Genomic DNA, 23,119 nt, shown 5'->3' with positions numbered 1-23,119 from the left:
AATCCCTGTGTTTTGGCCTGAGCGAACGAAGGCACGGAGTCACTCTGTTTGCCTCCGCCCTAGGCCTGTTGCTCTCGGGTCTGTCTCAGGGATCGGACGGATGCAGGGGCGGACCCAAGAAGCACATCCGCCCGTTGATCCTCTCCCTTTTGGGTGTTTCTCAGGTGTCGAATGGAGGCACGATCGGATCCAAGTATGATGTTCCGTCCGTGGGTCCGTTCGCTCTGTTTTTACCTTTTTGGTCTGAACAGAGTCAGGGATGGACTCACCTCTGCTGAAACCGTCCGTGAGTCCGCTCGTGCTGTCTTGGTTGAAACCTAATTTTAACCTTGAGGGCCTAGCATGGAACCCTTCTATGCATGCTTTAATGATTGTTTTTGTATTCCTAGGCTACCCAAACTCAATGGATAGTGGGGAGCCCAGGTGAGATTCATGTCAACCACACACGGCGACGCCCCGTGTTAGGTGAGTGGGTTCTGGGTGATTTTGTTGGGCTTTAATATATATAATATGCGAATCTTAAGCATGCTACTATATAATTATAAGCATTGTGCGCATTGCATTGTTATTCAAATGTGAACTATATGAATGTGATATTATTCTCACCACTGTATCGGGCTACGGTGCTTGGTGTGCCGGTGCTGGAACCCCAATTTATTTAAATATGAAAACTGTTATATGCCATTCTGATCTGTATGTGTCGTGCCGTGCTGGTACCCGGGTACTAGATGGAATGGGACGTTGATGCACCCGGAATACCTCTCAGGACGATAGGACTTGCATATAGTATATCTGTGGTTAGGATGCTTGTTCCCTTATGCTACGACCCTTGCCAACAAGGGTTTATGTGTTGGATAGTCTGAACACCTGTGGTTTGTGGAGGTGGAAGAGGCCAAGACAGCGGTAGTGATGGCTATCGGGGTCTGCCACTGGGTGGTCATGATGGTTTCTACCGGCGTAGTTCCCCTCGTGATAATTGACGTTTCACTGGGACGATAGGATAAGTGACCCTCAGTGTCTCCCGAGTTATCACAGTAGCATACACTTAACCGATAGAATTGTGTGCTAGGTTGAAAATGAATCTAACATTAGCATGCATGATTCTGATATTGATATTGTTTGTGTGTATGCGTGTGCATTTCCCTTTGCTCCCTCACTAGCTAGTGTAGCTAACCCCGTTGCGCAACCCCTTTTTAGTTGATATACAGGAGGTACTACTCTAGATGAGCACCGTTAGATGCGAATCAAGTGGAGCCGGTGACTGTGACTTGGATGTAGACGTACACCCAAGATTGGTGCCCTTGTGGCAATTATTTATCATTTAATTTTCTGTCTTCATTCCACACTCATGTATAAACTATGTGTTTATTTATAGGAGAGATTGAATCGTTACATTTATGAACAGTGTACTATGTGTTATCATTAGAGAACCGATGCTTTATAATTTCACATGATTTAATTAAATTTTGCTTCCGCTAACTCTGTATTTGGAACGACTTATTCCATATTGGTACGTTCATTTCTGTTATTATTATGTGATGACAGGGTGGACTGTGGCTTGGGACATTGTATCTATGATCCTGGTAGGTATTTGGATGACACGGATTGTCCCAGTCACCCCCTATGTGGCAATATATATATTACATCGGGATGGGGGCGTGACAACACAAATGGAATGCATGATGTTTCTAACCTCAATTTACAATTCCCTGTTTTATTTTGTGCAGACATATATGAACCTCAACTAAGATTAACATGATGGGTGTTTTGCATTTTGCTAGCAGGGTAGGGTGTTTTAACATCTGCAAGTCCTTACAGATCAACATATATAATGGAGCCTGATCTTGCAGTGGTGGAAACATGCTGCAAAAACAAAGATCCAACTTAAAGCAATATGGTGCAACAGTAGTTGTCTAGGATCCTACTTTCATCCTTTTGACAATATGTGCATCCCTTGGAACCTAGTTCAATCAATTTGTAAGTTAGATGATCTATCTAACAACTTTACTAATGCGTCTTTTAACTGGAACAATAATAGTCTTTTTTTATAGTGCTATTAGGAAAATGGCTCTCACTCCATTAAGAAAAACTGTATTATCCTTAATCACTTTTCTGATGTAGTGTCTTTCTCTTCTTATTAATATATTATTTCCTTTTTCATAAAAAAAAAAAGGTACAACCATGCACCATGCATGAAACTTTTTTTGTTGTTTATGCATTTTTCATTATTAAAAAGATATATATTTATTTGGATTTAACATTCTTACTAAGAATTGCAAAGATGGACTTTAAGTTCGGGTATCACTAGGAAAAAGGATCGGGATCCTCTGCTGTCGCCTGCCCATGCAGTTGATATGCAGCCTATCACAGGCAAGGCGTGGACCTCACATGGATCCCACTTGGGCAGAGTGCTCGGGCAGTGGGTATGGCAGTCATTTTGCCCCTGCCTGTGTGAGGCTGCACGCCAACCGCACAGGCATGCAACAACAGAGGATCCAAATCCTAGGAAAACGATTAGTGATTGAGCTACTCCTTTGCATGTCTGGCCTCTCTTAGATGTCCCAAATGCCTACGTGCCCAAACATTTATGATTAAATTTGACTGTGAAATTTGATAGGCGGATAGTTAAAAATAGGGAAAATTACATGATTAGCTACTTTTGGGTTTTCATTTACAAAATTGGCCACCCTATGTTTGAGTTAACAAAAATAGACAAAAACAAGTTAAGGTTTACCAAACTGGACAAAATAGTGTTTCTCCCTCCCACATTTATTTTTTTAGACATTTTTACCCCTATCATTGCCTTCTCGCTTAGGCATCCTCTGTCCCTGCAATCCTACCCTTGTCCTAGCCACCGCCATTCTTTGCTACCCCAAGTAACAGAGGAAAAAAAAAAAAGATTTTTTTAGAGGGAAATTGCTGAGGAAGGAAGGAGAGTCACTGTTTTGTCTAGTTTTTTAAAACTAAACTTGTTTTTGTCTATTTTTGTTAACTCAAACATAGGGTGGACAGTTTTGTAAATGAAAACCCAAAAGTAGCTAATCATGTAATTTTCCCTTAAAAGTACTTAATAAAACTTCATAAGATGTAATCATACATATTTAGATTGGTCACAAAATTCCACGTGTAAATAATCTAAAAGATCCCGATTTGAATTTCGACATCAACCCACAATTGATTTGATAGTTAAAAATACTTAATAAAACTTCATAAGATGTAATCCACAAAATTCCACGTGTAAATAATCTAAAAGATCCCGATTTGAATTTTGACATCAACCCACAATTGATTTGATAGTTAAAATTACTTAATAAAACTTCATAAGATGTAATCATACATATTTAGATTGGTCACAAAATTCCACGTGTAAATAATCTAAAAGATCCCGATTTGAATTTCGACATCAACCCACAATTGATTTGATAGTTAAAAATACTTAATAAAACTTCATAAGATGTAATCATACATATTTAGATTGGTCATGAAATTCCACGTGTAAGTAATTTAAAAGATCCGGATTTGAATTTCGACATCAACCCATGCCACAATTGATTTGATAGTTAAGAATACTTAATAAAACTTCATAAGATGTAATCATATGTATTTAGATTGGTCACAAAATTCCACGTGTAGATAATCTAAAAGTTCTCGATTTTAATTTCGACATCAACCCACAATTGATTGAATAGTTAAAAATACCTAATAAAACTTCATAAGATGTAATCATACATATTTAGATTGGTCACAAAATTCCACGTGTAAATAATCTAAAAGATCCCTATATATTCAATGGTATGATTTACGACATTAGCCTTCCACATGGCAGAACTACACCAACCGTGAATAGATACCAAATGGATGCATCGATCTAGAGAACCTTTTTACAAAACCGTCAAATTTGATAGAGTTTTGGTCCTGATGTAAACCCGGCCGAGCCCGGCTCGTTGCCACCCTAGTGGCGGTCCACCCTCACGTGGATTTTTCTGAAGCCCTAAACTAAAACCCTTCCCTTTCTCAGCAAACTTCCTCCTTCGACCTTCTCTGCACTGGGCAGGAGACACAAAGCCTCCACCGATAAAGACCAAAATTTCCTCCTACAGAGGCACAGAAGGTAAAGAAATAGCGGTTACAATTTGATTTTTCTGCACCTAGAAGTTCACTGGGTTGTGAATTTTTTTGTATTTCTCAGACTGAATTGGTGTTGATATCACTCTTTTTTTTTTCTTTCAGAAAGTACGCTAAATTCAAATACCTGAAGTGTCACTTGGGTTGCTCCAATAACTAGAGATGGTGAAGAGGAGCAAGAGTAAGCAAAACTATATTTTTATGTTATCGATTGGATGTTTGTATCGATTCGATTCTAAATGTTCTGTTCTAATATTGCAGAGAGTAAGAGTAAGAGAGTGCCGCTGAAAAAGAAGTACAAGATCATAAAGAAGGTGAAAGAGCACCACAAGAAGAAGGCCAAAGAAGCTAAGAAGCTTGGTATAAACAATAAGCGCAAGGTCGAGAAGGATCCAGGTATCCCTAATGATTGGCCCTTCAAGGAACAAGAGCTTAAGGCTCTGGAAGTTCGCAGAGCTCGGGCAATTGAGGAATTGGAGCAGAAAAAGGCTGCTCGGAAGGAGAGGGTATTGCTCCTTTGTCATTACTTTTCTCACTAAGTTATAGTTTTCTATTTTGATGAGACTTAATTGCGTTTGCATTTTTTTTTGAACTTGGGATTTTCGGCGAATACTTCTCACGTCAAGGAATTATCTCTATTGTGTGCATGCTGAACTGCTGGGCATTGTTGAATTGTTTAGGACTCATTTTTTATGAACCTAAGGGAACAGTTGCCTGTGTTTTTTAATCCTTTCCTGCTTTCTTGCATCTGAACTGGACATTGTTGAATTGTCTAGGAGCCAATTTTATGAACCTAAGGAATCAGTTACATGTGTTTTTTTACCTTTCCTGCTTTCTTGCATATGAACTGGACTTATTTTGTTTGTGCCTATCGTTATATCTGTAAAGCGATTGAAATATGTTATCCGTGACACTGATTGGTCACGGAAACTTTGTTTTCATTTTATCCATTTGTCTTATTTTATCTTCAAAAGGATCCATGAAGGTACAACATATTTCGTTCTGGTTTAGCTGGACGAACATTTATAATCATTTCATTCTGATAAATTTACTAGTCATTTTTTCTTTAATTAGTGTAGGGGCTTTGTTAATCTTCGTTTGGATGAAATCTGTCTACGCAGGAAAATATGGAAAGTACTTTTGTTTGTCCACACCTCTTCAGACCAGTCTATACTAGCACACATGTAGTCAGGCTCTCTCTAGTCACAGTTAGTTGCAGGCTGTTAAATATAGTGTGGAAATTTAATGAGAACTGAGTAGTTTAATTATGGAGAAGAAGTATAGCTGATCTCTGCATGATGTGCTTCTTTTGCTTGACTTTATCTCCTAGTATTCTCTGCTTGGATCTTAAACTTTTTGGTCTTTCTAACTATTCTTTGTAAATTTTTTTTGCTTTGCTCTCTCTTCTAAGATTCCTATTTCAGTAAAAAAACTGTTTGTTTTTTACTTGCCTATGTGTAATATTTCAGGATTTGAGTGCAGATACTAATAATGTATGAGGTCTGTACATTGCTTTGTCATTGTACTGTAATGTTAGTATTCTAATATTTCAACTTCCTATGGATGAGATGTGTTCCTTACTTATGGACTTGGTTGCTTTTATCTATTCTGCTCATACTTAGCATATGTGTTTTATCATATATGGTCATGACTGAATGGGTCTTCCTATATTTTCAGGCCCAGAAAAGAAAGTTGGGATTATTGGAGGATGATGGAGCTTCTGAAAAAGAACAAAATTTTGGAGAGAGGATTGATGGCGTAGTTTCATCGGGAATTTCTAAAAGCCAGGGTGAGTCAATGTGCATGGAAGATTTGTTCCAAATGGAGAATTTATTGATTTTAATTTCCCCCTTTCTTAATTTCTTGCAGATAACTCGGATAGGGCTTTCTACAAGGAGTTGGCCAAAGTCATAGAAGCATCAGATGTCATTTTGGAAGTTCTTGATGCTCGGGATCCCCTTGGTACCAGATGTTTTGATATGGAAAAAATGGTGTTGAAGTCAGGCCCCAATAAGCATCTTGTTTTGCTTCTGAATAAGATTGGTAATGGCTCATCCAATTTGACTGTCTTTCTGTCTTACATACATACACCCGTGGCGGGGGGGGGGGGGTTGTTCTTCAATTTTGAAGATCTTAACATGATTGTGACTTTAATTGACTTGTTTATCCTTTGGAGACGAAATTCTTATTTCGATTAGAATGTAGAGATTGGAAACTGCATGCCTTGTTATTTTCACTATTTTCTTTGCAAGGTTACAAGATGGGGACTTTGGCTGGTCCTTGGATTTTGTAATGCATTACAAATTAAATTTTAAGTATGCTTTTTTTTTTTGTGTGTTTGCTTCTTTTCTCTGATTTCAATTGGAACTTGTGTCTCAGATCTTGTACCTCGAGAGGCTGTTGAGAAGTGGCTTAAGTATCTGCGGGAGGAATTACCAGCAGTTGCATTCAAGTGCAGCACCCAGGAACAGAGGTCAAACTTAGGTTGGAAATCTGCTTCAAAGGCTGCAAAACCTAGCAATCGCCTGGAAACTAGTGACTGTCTGGGTGCTGACACTCTCATAAAATTGCTGAAGAACTACTCAAGAAGCCATGAGGTAGTTTTGAAGTTCATTTACTTGGGACACATGGTTATGAAGAACTAGTTTATGATTTTTCATTTGCTCATGTTTCTTGGTTAATGAAGACCTAGACAGTAGCATACTTTTAGTTTTTATGTAAAAATATAGCATTTGCGTCTTCTTGGTTTTGTTTTGGGTAGGCAATTTGTGACATGGTCCACTGATTTGACACAAGCCTGATACACAATGGCATTGTGCTGACAGAAGCTTGTCTTGGGGTTGAGGGTGTATAACCTGCAATATTTTTGAACCACTGACTTGTTAAGTGTAAAACATAACAATATATATATATGCATATATTGGGGATCACTGCCAGGCTGTGTGGCCCCTGCACCAGCTCAGGTGCATTTGACAGGGTGGGGTGGTCATTTCACCATTCCTGTGTCTGGGCGCAGGCTGCACACAGTGGCAGCCTTCTTTTCCCATATATATATAATACATATGTATGTATGTATGTATGTTGGATTTCTTTTTGTATGAGGATACCTTTCTGTTACATTGTTCCATGAAACTTGTAGAATGTGTGATGCAGGGGGTTTTAAAACCTACTCCCGCAGGAGAGGCAAACAAGCATTAAGGGCCTTGGAGGCAAACAGGCCTTAAAAGACCTTTTAAATATGCTTTTCCAAACAGGCCTTAGTACTGTTTCTTACTGTTATTGGTGGGAAGCCATTGGTTACTTTATCCTTTCTTTATGCTCTGTTTTCCCTTCAAGTACTGTTTCTTACTGTTATTGTTCAAGCTTGCTGGAGGTTATTTGACATCGAGCTTTCTGCTATTGTTATTACTGATTCAACACTGTTGTTAGAAGCACTTACATCTCGGCAAAACAAACCACCAGAAATCTGGTGGCAGCCCTGTTTTGGGCTTGGTTTTGCTGAGATATATTTTGGTGATCAAGAGAGATTGGCCAGCAGATCATCCTTGTCTTTTGGGGGTATTCAAGGCCTTCAACAGGGTCTGGTGCAGGTCAGGTATCTGATCTGGAGATATAAAAAATCTCCCTAATCTGTCCCTTTGTTTTTCCAGATTTGGTTATCTGACTTGTGACTGCAATCCAACCATTAGAACCCTGTAGTATTTTAGGATTTAGTTACTCTACTGGTTTGTGAACCTTGGTCAAATTTTGACCATCATGAGAAAAAGGTTGACTTAAATTCTGTTTTGGGATCTTACTTGTGATCTTGTTACTGGGGTGTGTAATTCTGAACCTAGGGTTCATCCTACCTGTCCCCCACCATGTGTGTATTTACAAGTTGACCAATTGCACTCTGTTGTACGTCTTCCAGTTTGAGGATTTTTTAATTTTATTGTATTTATTGTGAGAAAATTATTCTGTTATATGTAGATTTTTGCTGTCATCCTGCAGAATCTTGTAGTGTTGAATTTAGTAATCCATCAAGATATAACTATATAAGTGTTTTACTCCAATGTTAAGTTTTGGTGCTTGGGTTAATTTATGTATTATCTTTGATCCTGTAGATCAAGAAGTCAATAACAGTTGGTGTTATTGGGCTTCCTAACGTTGGTAAGAGTAGTCTGATTAATAGCTTGAAGAGGTGCCATGTTGTCAATGTTGGGGCTACTCCAGGATTAACAAGATCAATGCAAGAAGTTCAGTTAGATAAGAATGTGAAGCTATTGGATTGTCCTGGAGTTGTAATGCTCAAGTCTGGGGAAAGTGATGCATCCATAGCTCTTCGTAATTGCAAAAGAATTGAGAAGCTAGATGATCCCATTGGTCCAGGTAAACGAACTCTTTCTCCATCCTTTCTGGCATAACATGGTTCATGCATTTTCACTTGTACAAGTCATGATATTTTCATAACTAGAAATAGAAGACACTATAGTGAGCTGGAATTGTTCAAGTAATGCCGAACTTGTTACGGTTACTTATATGTTCACCCCCCCCTTCCTCTCTCTCATTTTTTTGGGTAAAGATTCATAAGCACCCTGGAACCATTTCCAGATTGGCTCTTTTTCTGCCACTTGGGCTTTTTGAATTCTGACCATGGCGTAGTCTGTGATCTCTAATTCCATTTCAAGTTTATGAATTAGTTACAGGACACCTGCAAGTAATGGATAGAGTTGTATTGAAATATGGAATGATGAAAAATATGGTGTAGTGAATCATGTTGGGTGGGCACTTTGGGCTTATAATGGAGGATCTGTGAGTTGCGTATTTGAGCTGAATTTGCAAAAACTTTTCAATTCTTGTTCTTTAGAAAATCCAGTTTCACAAGCTGAGCTACCTACTGATTCTGATTTCCATAACTTAAGCTGTAGAATTAGTCTGTTAAAGTGATTATTCATTTGGAAACATCAGAGACATGATATTTATCTGTCAGTTATTCAATGAGAATTGGAGGGAAGCCATTACAGGGTGTCTGTGTGGCTGTAATATGCATTTCTCAATTCCGGAGCATGTGTGTTACCTCCCCCCACCCCTTTACCAGGATAAAAAGAAGAAAATTTTCTTTTGACTTTGCTTGTTTATGAATGTTGCAGTGAAAGAGATTCTCAGGCTATGCCCTGCTAAAACATTGATAGCACTGTACAAGCTCCCAACCTTTGATTCACTTGATGACTTCCTACAAAAGGTGGCTACTGTGAGGGGTAAGCTCAAAAAGGGTGGTGTTGTGGATGTCGAAGCCACAGCAAGAATAATTCTGCACGACTGGAATGAGGGTATGTATGCCAGACAGAATTGGCTTTTAATATGATTTATTTATGGTCTTAAAAAGTGGATTGGTAATTAGAATCTTCTTGGCTAATGGCATTTCTCTTTGATGTATCTTAGGTAAGATTCCATATTACACAATGCCTCCATCAAGGAAGCGAGATGAGCACTTGGAGGAGGCAACAGTTGTCTCAGAGCTTGGGAAAGAGTTCAATGTTGAAGAAGTTTACAAGGGTGAATCTTCATTCATTGGGAGCCTAATGTCTGTTGAGGATTTTCGTCATGTTGAAGTTCCTCCAAGCTGCCCCCTAACTTTTGATGAGAAGTTGCTGGAGGTCTGTGCCTTCCCAATTCATCTTTCTGTCTTTGAGGCCTGTGCATCGGTTTCTGATATTTGGCACTTGCCATCCAAACATGCCAATCGTACCATTATCTTTTCCATGAACTGCATTTTGGATTTCCATTCGTTTGGATTGACTTCATTTTTATTTGCACTGTAAGCTGTTCACCCGCAGCAGTTGGTACAACTTGGAAGAATTAAGCTTTTTGGCACTGGATTTTCAATCTATTTCATTTTTTTATTTTTTATTTTTTATGAAACCTTCCATTTTGAATTGCATTCATCAAGAGGTCTGATAATTAAAGTGTGTTCTTCCCCAGAATGATGTACAACCCAAAGTACTAGTTCAAGACAATGAACCACCGAAGGAAATGAATGAAGATAATGGAGACCAGCCAATGGGATCTGATGAACAAGACACTGGAAAGACCGTGGCCAAGACTGTCAATAGTAGGCAGAACGAGCAGCTATATATGGCAGAAGGCATCCTTAATACAAAGTTGCGGAGAGCAGAGAAGAAGAAAAGGAAGAAAGCTAAATCATCTGGTACTGATGATATGGATGCCGACTACGATTTCAAGGTGGATTATTCAAAGAGTGGATTGACTATGGAAGATGGTGATGAGAGTGGTGATGATGAGGACAATCAGATCCGAAGTGAGGTGCCCACCTGTGGTATGGATGAATAAAGCAAGTGATGCATTTCAGAATTCAGGTGGGGCAAGATCATCTGCCCTCACTTGGTCAATTTTGCACTTTTATCGGAGTTGGGATGCTTTTGCTCTGTTTACCTGTGAATTTGACGTCACATTGGAGCTGCGGTTTGCTTAACTGGAAAAGAGTTATTCTTGCTGAAGGATCTACCGTGTTTAGGATGCTAACTTCTGGCTTTCTCTGTTGGGGGTTGATGCTTATTCCCTGCCTGAGGTGTTCAGAAAAGAATTAACACCCACACTCTTCAACCCCAAGTTTTGCCTTTCCCTTCATTCAATAGTATAATATGACTTGCATTAAGTGTATTTATCAATGTCTAAACCTTTGTTTATGTAATTTACCCTTTGGATTCCATATTCTATTTCAGATTTTCTAGATAGTGAGAAATTATTGTGTACTCAAGTCATTTGAACTGATTTATTTTTCAAAAGAAGGGAAAGTTTCCAATTGTTATCACATTCTCTATATACCTGTGGTAACATTTCCTACATGCTTTATGACTTATGAAGAGGTTGCATCTAATTATTGGGAGGAGTTTGCTTTTTTTCTGGAAGCAATCAACGTTGCAAAATCTATGGCTCTTAATTGTCTATGGGTGGAGTGTAACTCAAAAGCGGTAGTGGCTTGCAATAGCAAGGAACACATTCCATGGAGTTTTAGGCAAAAATGATTGCATTCTAAAAGATATTTGGATGGAATTACTTGGAGCATTACTCATTGTTTTCGTGAGGTCAATGTGATTGCCGATAGATTGGCTAAACATGCTGTGGCTTCAAGGATATCAACAGTTTGGGAGGTAGCTCCTAGATTTGTTTTAATTGACATCAGTCAAGATGCTCAAATGAGGCCTAGATTTAGATTTAGCTGATCAGACTGCCTATCTGCTGATGGCCATGACGAAGGTGGATAGTAGTTTGATTTTCTTTTGATTCTCTTTGTTCTGATTCTTGGCTTTATTAACTGTTTGGTGTATTTCATTCACTCTCCAAAATACCTTTCCGATACCTGCATATATAAAGCCCCATGGTGAATGGAGGAAAACTCTGTCCATAATTAATTCTCTAAATCTAATATGATCAGAGCAAAAGGTAAAAGATTTCAGATCTTCTTGTTCTTTTATAACGCAGATTCTGAAATGTGGAATGAATGAGACTTGACCAATAAAAAGGAAGGGAAGGTTTGCTCGTGAAACAGAATCAGAATCAGATGGAAATCCCAAGTTACACGTGAGGAACAATACATAACCTACCTACCAACCAATCCTTCTCAAGACTTAGCGATCCCTCTACCATTCAAAGTTATTTAAAGCAGTTGGGGACACAGCATGATTATGACATCTTACCATAAAAACTTGGCCTACTTGAGTGACCATTAATATTGGCATCGACAATGCCATTTCTTCCCCATCAGGATAATGTTCTGTTAGGGAGCATACCCTACCCCAGATAGTTTTGTCTATCTCTCTCCTTGCCCTAGGTAATGGCCTTCTTACCTAAAAAGAGGGTTACTAGTTATAGGGTTTAGGAGGGGTAAATCATAAAAATGTTCGCAGTTTTACCTCTATTTCATAGAGAGACTGTCCATGTTTCGAACCCACAAACCCACAACTTGATGGTTGCAGTAATAGTGCAATTTAACCGTGGCATAAAGACTCAACCCACTTGAGTTTTCTCAAGGAGAATATTTTTAACTGGTATAGTGTACGTTTTTGGGCATGAAACACTCTTCCTTTATTTATTTATCTATTGCGTCGCAGTTTGAAAGGGGTTGAGACTATAAAAGAAAATTGAAAAATATGACCTATGAAAGGTTTATCAAATGTACCAATTTTGGAAAGTGAATAAAAAAAGAAAACTCATTAGGAAGAAACAAAGGGGAACATAAATCTGGTTTTTTTTTTTTTCCGATGATAAAAAGAAATATATTCAACTAGAGAAACGAAACATCTAAACAGTTCTTAGATTGAGCATACCTAGCTAGTTTAAGGGCTATTGTCATACAAAAAGTATCTCCCTTATTGTGGAAGGAGATACTTTGAGAGAAGCCAAGGCCAAGGGGAATTGGTTGGAGATGGAAGAAAGTTGAGGATCTGTTGATTAGAACATCACACTTCTTTTATCTTCAACCCCATATTGTTTAATCAGTTTTAGAATTATTTATACCCCCCCTAAAAAAAAACATAAAAATAAAAATAAAACCTCATCCATCCAAGGCAAATATGGTAATTTTGTTGAGAGACATCCAAGTCTTGGAGAGCTTAGTCAATACACTCCCTACTCCCTAGCCTTGGTAGGCTGCCTTTGTGATTGTAAACATCTTTTCCCTCTTTTTTGCATTAAATTGACCTACTTATAAATAATAAAAAAAGGTGAGAAATCTTTAGTCCCACATTAATTTTAGGAGAGAGTGCACTGAGATTTATATATTAGAATGAGAACTACAATGATACATTTCATGAAATAAAGGCTCACTATCATCTCTTCTCCAATGGATTTACGACTTTATTTTCACACAAACCCAAGCTAAGTTGGGACGAGGTGAGGCAAGGCATTGTGTGTGTGAGTGTGTCTTTTTTTTCCTTTTTTTTTGGCTACTGAATGGACTTAGATCCAAGAAACCTTGTCTCATCCCGACTCGGCTTGGATGTGTGAAAATAAACCCCTGAACCCATTGGAGACGAGATTATAGTGAGTTTTTCTTTCATGAAACCCTACTATTATGTTTCTCATTATAATATATATAAGCCTCACTTCATTCTCCTCTAAAAATAATGTGTGACTAAAGATTCCCCGTTCTTTTTTTTTTCCTGGATAAATAGATAATTTAATGCAAAAAAAATAAAAAAGAAATGATATTTACAATCACAAATGCAGCGTACCAATAGTAGGGACTAAACTCCCCAAGACTTGGAGGGCTCCAAAACTGAAGGCAAGGTCAAAGCCCCCCCCCCCCCACAACAATCATCTCAACGGGACATTACTCCTCTCAACCCACATAGGATATCCCACTACTATGCTTTGCTAGAAGTTTCTTTTTTTTGGTGAAAACTTTGCTAGAAGTTACATCAAGAAAGTCTCGAGTTCAACACTTGTGAGTGAGACAAAACATAGTAAAACTTTCAAAAAAAAAAAAAGTATTTTGAAACTTCCTTCAACAAACTCATTTCATACTACAGGTAGATCATGTTTTGAAAGCAACCTACCTAAAAGTCAAATCTCTTATAATTGGATCTGCCATGGAAAAGCAGTTTCTGAACAAACACATGTGTAGAAGAAGAGAGAAGACTATCTTCTCTCTTCTTCTTTCACAGACAGTTGGGGAAACTTTCAGTGTAAGTTCAACCAAGATATATCCTTTCTAATAATATAACCAAAGAATAGTTTCTCTACTTCTCCTAAACCAACTTGGACAGATGGTTGGACTGTTGAACTGTTGACCGACAGGCCAAAACATTTCAAGTAGGTTTTGAAAAACATTGCTTAATTAGGAAACATTTCTGGGTAAGAGCTGAGAGGTACTCAATGGTGGCAGAGTATACAGAGAGTCCAGACTCCAAACGTTGAAGAAGGAGGGACACACAAAGTAATGAAGATTAATGGGGATGGGGGTGGGTGGGTGGGTGATGGAATAATTATTACCTCCAATTCGCGGGCACCTTCAATTCCTCCAATTCCTCTAATAGGCGGGAGTGGACTTCACCTTGGGCAGTGTTTTTGGGCAGGGGCCGGTATGGTGGTTATTTCCGCCCCAGAAATTGAAGGGACAGCAAATTGGAGGGGATAACGATTCTAGGGTGGTGATTGATTAATCATTAATGAGGGTAGCCTTGTCAAAACCAGGGAAATAATTGGATTTTTGTGTTGACAGGAAAGTAGAAAAGCTCCACATTTTCTTGGTGCTTCTTCTATATATATATAAACGAAGATACCTTCATACACCATGACTGAGGTCCTTAAAATTTCTTTCTACATAATTCTCTCTCTCTCTCTCTCTATATATATATATAAAAGAAGATGATGGTGAAGAGGGCTTTTTCCTTGGGATTTGTTTGGTTTCTTCAACTAATCTCTTCCATTTTTTGTATAGTAGATCGTGGCCAATTCTCTCCATCTTTTCTTTTTGGAGCTGCAACCTCTTCTTATCAGGTAGATATATAAAACTTTTATATAGCTACTTATGTTGTATCCATCTCTCTTGCTTTAGCTCCAAGTGCAGTACATATATACCATATTTAATGGTAGAAGTAGGAAACTCAGACCACTAAACTCAATTAGGCTGTGTTTGGTATGAACTTTTGGAATGCATTCTAGGTCGATTCGCATCCTCAGATGAAACATAGTAGATTTTATCATTCAAGAATGCGAAATTGACATAGAATGCATTAAGAATGGATACCAAACAAAACCTTAGTTTCCAAGATTGAATTCTCCTCTACCAAACAAACAAAAATGTTGACAAGAAATAATTTACCTACCTTAAGATAATTACCATTTTCTCTTCAGATTGAGGGAGCTTACTTGGCGGGTAACAAAAGCCTCAGCAATTGGGATGTGTTCACACATATACCCGGTAATTAATTAACTTTTATTTTCTGTTTCTTTCTTTTATATATTTCACCTAATAATAATAGGAATACTATTGTACAGAAAGGGAATTTCCTTACATTAAATGAAGTGTGTTTTATTATTTCTTTGTTAAGGTAAAATCAACGGTGGAGGCACTGGAGATGTGACAGATAATCACTACTATCTTTACATGGTAAGCAACTGATTATTTTTCTGCTTTTTTCCTTTTTTGAAGAAATAGTGACTACACTTTTATGAGAGCTTGGAAGTCTTGTTACTTTGTTGGAAATCTCCTTTTAGCATTGAGAAGAAAATGTTCCTTTTAGCATATACTTAGTATACTATCAAAAACTAATGTTGTGTTTGGTATACATTCTAGGTTAATTTCGTATTCTTGGGGCGATAAAATCAACTATTTTTATCATCCAAGAATGCGAAATCGACTTAGAATGCATACCAAACACTGCCTAAGTTTTTTTTCTAACTCTTATCTATGAATGATGATCAATCATACCTCAAACAGCACGATGTGGAGTTAATGGGTTCCCTTGGAATAAATGCTTATAGATTCTCCATCTCATGGGCTAGAGTTCTCCCAAGTGAGCTATTGTAGTAATTCTCTTTTACTTCTCACCTTTTAGATGGATCAATTAATTTATGTATGGAGTAAGAGACATAATTAACATCTATCTAAACACCAGAAGGTAGATTTGGAGAAGTTGATCCTGTGGGAATTGAATTCTACAACAACCTTATAAATGCTCTCTTGAACAAAGGTAAACATTCTTTCTTGTGTACTTATTAAGATTCCTGTTATATTCACAAACACACAGAAGTTAGTGGCCCCTCTGTGGGTCCTTTGTATGGCCTCTAGTGGTCCCCTTGCACAAAAAAAAAGAAGAGCCTACGCAAGCACTCCCATGTGTCAATCTCTCTCCTCCTTAAATCAAGGGGGTAGAGTTGTCTTTTCATATGAGGATGAGACAGATAGATTCATGGGAGTGCTGGAGTAGTAGGCCACACTCCAGGACAGAGTTCTTTTCCCCCCATATATATATGGGAAAAAGATCTCTACTTGGTAGTGTTTCCTACGCCCTCTCACAAGGCACCGTGAGATGAAGTCTCTGCCCCTGGGTACCCAGGCGTGCTCATCCATTGGCCTAGACGCTTGTGTAGAGACACCAAGTAGAAAATATTTTGTAGTAACTTACCCTCCATCGTGCCATCGAACTAGGGATACAGCCATTTGTCACAATAAACCATTATGATCTTCCTCAATATCTTGAAGAGCGATATGGGTCATGGTTGAGTATTCAAATGCAGTAAGTCTCTAACCATTTTATGTTCTTCCTATTTCTACGGTGCTCCTTTGGCTATTTTTTTTTAATTATTATTGTTAATTATGATTAACTATGACATTTTTTCATTGAGAAAATGAAAAAACTTTAAGAGTATTTTTTTGCTAAAAGGTCAGCAAGTATATATTAAATAATGAAAAACTTTAAGAGTAGTGCATAGTCGGCTAACATAATAATCTTTATTCTTATATAAAGGTCTTTTTGGACTAAATGAAGTCATATTGAAGTTTAAAACCAAATTCGTCTTCTTGGTTCTTATTTCTTGTTGGAATTAGGGTTTCTTAACCTTGTGGATTCGCAATTTGGATCCTCTATTGCCGAACTGCCTGGCAGGACCCTACTGCCAACACACAGCAAGGTGGTAAATGACTGTCTTACCCTCACTCGGGTAAGGCGCTCGAGCAGGGGTAAGGCGGTCATTCCCCAGCTTGCTGTGTCTTGGTAGTAGGGTCCTACCGGGCAGCTCGGCAGTAGCGGATCAGGGTTCGTGGATTCGAGGGTTCGCTAACGCTAGAATGACATCTAGCATCCATATTTCCTATTGCGTTAGAAACAAATACAAATAATGTCTGTACATACATTTAGTAAAAATAAAACTTGAGGAGTTATGCATTATTTTCTTATCTTTTTGTAATGCAAATCTAATTTCCTACATTTTTTTTTTTCTTATGACTTTCATAGACAGGATTATACACATTTTGCGGAAGTATGTTTTAAAGCTTACGGTGATAGAGTGAAGTATTGGAGCACATTCAATGAGCCAAATGTCACGTTGACACTTGGTTACCTCAGCGGGGTATACCCACCCAACCATTGTTCATATTCTTGTAATTCCGGGGACTCCGAAATTGAACCATACATTGCTGCACACAATTTAATACTAGCCCATGCTAGTGCCGTCAACATCTATAAAAAAAAGTATCAGGTACTACATCATAGCATTCGAGTATACATGTGAAATGACACTATTACCCCATAAGAAAAAATTGTATCATATTACAAGGACAAGAAAAAAAAGTAAGGTTACAAATTATTTGACACCTTGAAAGATGTCAATAAGAAATCCCATTTTAAAATACCTAAACTATTTGTGGGATTACATGGGCATAAATTTCTAATGTATTATTATTATATGTAGCTTTGTGTTGGAAAATTACATAACAAATTTATAATTTCATTTGACTCAACAAGGTCAAGCAAGGAGGTATGATTGGAATTGTGGTAAATGCTGCTTGGTATGAACCACTCAGAAATACTCCAACAGATCGCTTGGCAGTTCAACGGGCTCTTGCTTTCGACATTGCATGGTAATAAATTCTACATCTTTTTAGTTTAATTGTGAGATGTTTAGTCTGTCTGGTGTTATTATTTTTTGGAATTTAAGTCAGTGTTTGGTATGCATTCCAGGTCAATTTCGCATTCTTGGGTGATAAAAATATATAGTTGTTTTATTGTTTGAGAATGCGAAATTGACCTGAAATTCATTCCAAGAATGCATACTAAATGCAGCCTAAATGTGTAATGGTTTAACATGGTTTTGCTGCACTAAATAAGCACAAGTGCGGGAAAAGCTACAAGAAAATTTAAAATTGAATTGAGTTTTGGTCCTAACCAAGTTCTTAAGAGATTGGCAATGCCGAAAAAGATTAAATATTTGTGGCTCTGTTCTATATATATATATGTAGCATGGTAACTAATGTACGACACTTAGTGTAGAATTTTATTTTTGGATAGATACTCATTTTATTAGAAAAAAGAAAGATATTTGCACAGCAAAGGAGGGCAGTCTACTCCCAACTAAGGCCAAGGCCCAGGCCCAGGCCCAAGAGGGGGAGAAGGCACTCACACACAAGCTAAGCAAAGAACTTTCCCACAACCCGAAGAAGCACTAAGGATATTCAAAGAAGACAAAAACAGTCATTACAAGAGACAATGGGAGGAAGCTACTAAAACAAACACAAAAACATCATCGTAGAGTCCACATGGGAGGAATTCCCCATATCTTTATAAAGAAAGAATTTTGAGGAGATTTTCTCCCATCATAGTGTTAGGGTTTAGGGTTTAAGCACAAGGTTGCTTAAAGCAATACACCCAGCATATCAAATTTGGAATAAATAAGTTGCTGCCTCTAACTGGTATTTAAAGGAAAGACTAGGGTTTTAGGTTAGATGGACTAACCAGTGGGATCCACCTCAACCAAATCGACTAAAGAAAAGGTTGGGGTCAGGATTCACTCCCCATCTTTGAGGTAGACTGACCCAAGGAAAACTTGTCAGACCCAACATCATACTTGATCCGGTGACCAAAAGTAGATAACAAAATAATAACCAGGTGTCATAGATCCAACCAAAATATGGTGGATTGGCTGGCCATCCCCAATGATATGATGAATAGAAGGACAGACACGGTCTCTGTATTTCAAGATCTTCCACCACACCCAGCAATATTTTGAATAGATTTCACTGACCAAATTGACTCCCCTTTTAAGGTATTTATGTCCCACCCATTGCACCGCAAAGGGACTCTTTGTGGGACACCACTCACCATATTTGCTTCATAATACCTACCACATTCCTTTGGTGGGACTATGCATTGAGAACGAGAAGGATCCTCTGTATTGTTTGGGACCACATTTGTAGACCTAATATATAACCACCAAAGGAATCTAGAGAACATGGACTCCAATTTCCCATCACCACCCATGGGAGACCAAAAAGCCCCAACCTAGTGTAGAAGTTGCTTAGGCTCGTAGTACATTTATTTATAGTAAAACAGTCATGATATTTTTTTTATTGAAATTATTTGACTTTGGTAATTACATTTTGGATCCTCTACTGTCGCCTGTTTATGCTGCATTCCTCACACAGGCATGGGCGCAATGACCGCCCTATCCACTGCCCGAACACCCTGTCCGGGTGGGATAGGGCTGTCATTGTGCCCTGCCTATGTAAGGAAGCACGCCCGCAGTACGGACAGAGGCAGATAAATAAAAACACAAACATAAGCTACTGGGAAGTAGATTCCAATATTTGGTTTTGGTATTGATATCATTCATGCTTTTATATATTGAAGATATCAATATAGTTCACCTCCTCACATTGGGTGAGGAATCCATTTTAAAGACTTCATTTTGATGACTCTTCTTCTTTATACTTTTCATCAGTAAACACAAGTTCTTATCAAGGACTTTATAGAAGGTGCTGCTACCTATATTGGATTCAGGTGATTAAACCTTATATTACACCATTAAAATAACAAAATTGTTAAAAAGAAAATTCACTTTGGACCCTAATACCAAAATTCTAAAATTTTGGTCTATATTAAACCTCAACCCTTGCAACCTTAGGTTCAAAATGGGTTTATTTATTTATTTGATGTATGTTTTATTTGTTGGACTTTTATGTTTCTTGCTCATAATCCTTCAAGGTTTTCTTATGGGTTTATGAAGAAAAGTTTATGGATTTATAATTTCTAGTTTAATTGACAAAGCTCCTAAGTTGTTTTTATTATATAAAAAGGGAAACCACACATTAATTATATATTATTAATGACCTTTAACTATTTATTATTTGAATTTTACAGGTTTTTGGACCCCATAATTTATGGTGATTATCCTCCTGAAATGCGCCAAATTGTGGGTTCTAGGTTACCAATATTTTCAGAGAAAGAGAGAGAATTATTAAGCAACAAATTGGATTTTATTGGAATTAACCAATATTCAACACTATATGTCAAAGACTGCTTGTTCTCTCCATGTGATTTGGGTAATCCTCGAGGAGATTCCTTTGTGCAACTCACACCAGAAAGAGCTGGTGTTCCCATAGGAGATTCGGTAAGAAATGAGTTGCTGGGTAGGAATATTGCATACAATTTTTTTAAAAAAAAAATAAAATTTAGGTGAGGGGTTCTATTAGTCTTTATTATCTTCTTCTTCTTGTTCTTCTACCCCCCCTTTCTTTCGTCTCTCTCCTTCTTTTCTCCTTTCTGGGTGTTGTATTCTTTGGGCTTCGTTGAATAAAATTTTTATTCATATCCCTACTAACAGTTTATTTCTGTTTCAGACGGGGAATCCAATGTATTACGTAGTCCCATATGGTATGGAGAAAATAATTATGTACTTCAAAGAGCGATATAATAACACTCCAATGTTCATCACAGAAAATGGTATGGTATACTCTACAAACATCATCCTTTACTTGTAGCAAGTATAGTATTAATTGGAAGTCTATGTTAAATCATATTTGCGATTTTCGAATATAAAATTTTCCTACTTGATTATTGATCCATAAGTGTAAGCATAATAAGGATGGTGCTTTCTAATGGAGGTCAAAAGAAGAACTCATCAGCTCATATTCTTTGTTTGCAGGCTATGGTCAAACAAGTTATCCTGGCACTTCTATTAAAGATTTACTCAATGACACAAAAAGAATAGAATACATAGAAGATTACTTGGAATATCTTAATGCAGCCTTAAGGTACTTTTAACAATACAAATAGGAATCTTGATTTATTTGGACATTTAGGCAGTGTTTGGTATGCATTATTGGAACCATGGAAGAAAAACTCAATCGAAACTTGTCGAAACCACCGAGTTAACTCGGTTTCGTAGGTTTCCAAGACAAGTTGAAGGGGGATTTTATAAAATCCCTTGATTCGACAAGGTTTCGATGGTTTCGACACATTTGCCCATTGAAACTAGGAGAAACTTGGCTCGAAACTGGGACAGACAGGTATTTACGCCAGAAATTGCCAAAAACCAGGTTAGAAACCAGGACAGACACTTAGTTACAAAGGAAAAAATAGTTAAAAAAATCTACCCCTCAGTTCAAGAACAAAAATTGGATTTTCGATGGTAGGTGCAATTTTCAACTTTCTAATGCTAGGATTTTTCTCAAATATAAAAATTGCATAAATCTCAATATGGTAAATCATCGCTAAAAACCAAAAGTGCAGTAAAATATTCATTTGTTTTGATGTTTAAAAAAATATTTTCATTCAGAGCGATTTTGACAGCATTCGCGTACACTAAATTAAGTTTGACCGGTACATAACTTCTTTAATATAAATCAGATTTAAGAAATCTTGGACTTATTGGAAAGTTATCAAAAAAAACTTTCTAACAGATCGAAGGTTACTTAAATCTCATTTATATTGAAGGAGTTATGTTTCCGATCAAACTTTATTCAATACCATTTTCAAGAATAATATACAGCATCAAACTAGGATTAAAACCACAAGTAATATTTTGAGTGTTCTCTATGTGAAACTAATGCATGGATTGAGTTTAAAATGTAAAAAATTAGCAGCACAACAAGAATCAAGGGAAAAAAAACAACTTCGGGGCCTCGAAACCAAGGTTCGAGTTAGTCTGGAGAAAGTCCTTGGTTTCGACCGAGATATGGTTGAAATCGAGACGAACTCGGTTTCTGGCTGGTCGAAACCTAGTCGAAACCCGAGTTTTAGAACGTTAGTTGGAATGCATTCCAAGTCGATTTCACATCCTTGAATGATAAAAATAATTGTTTTTATTGCCCGAGAATTCATTCCAAGAATGCATACCATACCAAACACAGCCTTATTGCTTATCTCACAACCTATTTTATATTACTATGCATTAATTATTCATTTACTTTGCAAATTTTTTTTATTGGCAAAGTACAGACAAGGAGCTGATGTGAGGGGTTATTTTATATGGTCTCTTCTTGACAACTTCGAATGGACATATGGCTATACTTTGCGGTATGGACTTTATTATGTAGATTGGGTTACACTAGAGAGAATACCGAAACTGTCTGCTATGTGGTACAAGCAATTTCTCAATGAAGAGAAGACACTGGAGCAAGAGGGCAGTGGCATTACTACAATACATAAATTGTAGCTCTGGGGAGTGGTTACATTAGATTGCTATTTTACAAACCCCTAATTTCATTTACATGACTCCATTTCTCATGTTAGTAATTTTATTGATATTTTTTTTTTCCAATGAGATTTCTTAGATCGAGAAATGAAAATCTTTAAAAAAGTTCTTGAAAAGGAACAAGTTATTTAAATCAGAAGGGAAAATGTCAATACATGAGAGAATATATGCATATATGATTGAACTTGAATTAGAAATTTGATGCATGGTCAATTCACCTCATTGCTTTGATACCTAATGGTTGGAATTGCCACATCACCCCCTCACGTGGTTTAACCTCTCGAACTATCATGAATCGCGATATGCTAAGAATGAAAACTCATGTCGTAACCATGGTGGAGGTGGTATATATAGATTGAGTCAGTCATCATCTTGAGACTTAATAACATAAAAAGGCTTAATTTGTACCAAAAAGTTCCAGGCCGGGTAAAGCAGGGCATAAGATAAATATTACCTTTTAATATCTTTTAGATGGATCAATGGTGTCCTCCCCCACATTTCTAGGAGAATCCTACCTTTAAAAGCGTCAGGCATCAAGTATAGTTCTAATTCCTTGAGCATGATCATATATTGTAACCTTTTTGGGAGTATCTCTAATTTCCAGCATTGGCAGATATTTAGACTTTTGATGCTAGACAATAGGCCTTCCTCTACCCTTCACTCTTCTAATTCATATAAGAACAAGGGTTTCAATTCTTGGAGCTCAGGAAACCTTTTGCAGAGGTGACTCGTGTTCTTCTCTCATAGATTTTGCCGGAAAATATAAGTGATGTTTTGAGGGAATCCAAGCAAGTCTGGT

The 23,119-nt window shown here is 37.5% G+C and overlaps 2 protein-coding genes across 3 annotated transcripts; both read left to right on the top strand.

The window, feature by feature from the left end:
* Window positions 1-4,092: 4,092 nt before the first annotated feature.
* LOC122656027 (guanine nucleotide-binding protein-like NSN1) lies at window positions 4,093-10,669 on the top strand. 2 transcript variants are annotated; one of them, XM_043850449.1, is made up of 10 exons: window positions 4,093-4,111; window positions 4,231-4,306; window positions 4,387-4,631; window positions 5,803-5,914; window positions 5,995-6,168; window positions 6,505-6,722; window positions 8,229-8,493; window positions 9,255-9,434; window positions 9,547-9,761; window positions 10,099-10,669. In XM_043850449.1, the coding sequence occupies exons 2-10, from the start codon at window positions 4,288-4,290 to the stop codon at window positions 10,453-10,455; spliced, it is 1,785 nt and encodes a 594-aa protein (XP_043706384.1). In that variant the 5' UTR covers window positions 4,093-4,111; window positions 4,231-4,287; the 3' UTR covers window positions 10,456-10,669. The 2 variants fall into 2 exon arrangements, with proteins under 2 accessions (XP_043706384.1, XP_043706383.1); XM_043850448.1 differs by having other exon boundaries at window positions 10,087-10,669.
* Window positions 10,670-14,485: 3,816 nt separating this feature from the next.
* LOC122655478 (beta-glucosidase 18-like) lies at window positions 14,486-22,281 on the top strand. The gene is made up of 12 exons (XM_043849670.1): window positions 14,486-14,625; window positions 14,983-15,049; window positions 15,180-15,238; window positions 15,569-15,644; window positions 15,747-15,821; window positions 16,280-16,367; window positions 17,085-17,328; window positions 17,595-17,710; window positions 19,986-20,235; window positions 20,465-20,567; window positions 20,770-20,878; window positions 22,065-22,281. The coding sequence occupies exons 1-12, from the start codon at window positions 14,494-14,496 to the stop codon at window positions 22,279-22,281; spliced, it is 1,536 nt and encodes a 511-aa protein (XP_043705605.1). The 5' UTR covers window positions 14,486-14,493.
* Window positions 22,282-23,119: the final 838 nt, after the last annotated feature.

The sequence above is a fragment of the Telopea speciosissima genome, chromosome 3 (genome assembly GCF_018873765.1).
Source record: "Telopea speciosissima isolate NSW1024214 ecotype Mountain lineage chromosome 3, Tspe_v1, whole genome shotgun sequence".
Classification (NCBI taxonomy): domain Eukaryota; kingdom Viridiplantae; phylum Streptophyta; class Magnoliopsida; order Proteales; family Proteaceae; genus Telopea; species Telopea speciosissima.
This window is presented reverse-complemented; position numbering and strand designations above follow the sequence as displayed.

Bases quoted from the DNA above. Each gene is read 5' to 3' on its own strand.
- LOC122656027 (XM_043850448.1), top strand. The intron at 6,723-8,228 runs GTAGTTTTGAAG...TTGATCCTGTAG, and splicing joins ACTACTCAAGAAGCCATGAG to ATCAAGAAGTCAATAACAGT. The intron at 9,435-9,546 runs GTATGTATGCCA...GATGTATCTTAG, and splicing joins TCTGCACGACTGGAATGAGG to GTAAGATTCCATATTACACA.
- LOC122655478 (XM_043849670.1), top strand. From the start codon at position 14,494: ATGATGGTGAAGAGGGCTTTTTCCTTGGGATTTGTTTGGTTTCTTCAA. The intron at 15,645-15,746 runs GTGAGCTATTGT...TCTAAACACCAG, and splicing joins ATGGGCTAGAGTTCTCCCAA to AAGGTAGATTTGGAGAAGTT. The intron at 17,329-17,594 runs GTACTACATCAT...TGACTCAACAAG, and splicing joins TCTATAAAAAAAAGTATCAG to GTCAAGCAAGGAGGTATGAT.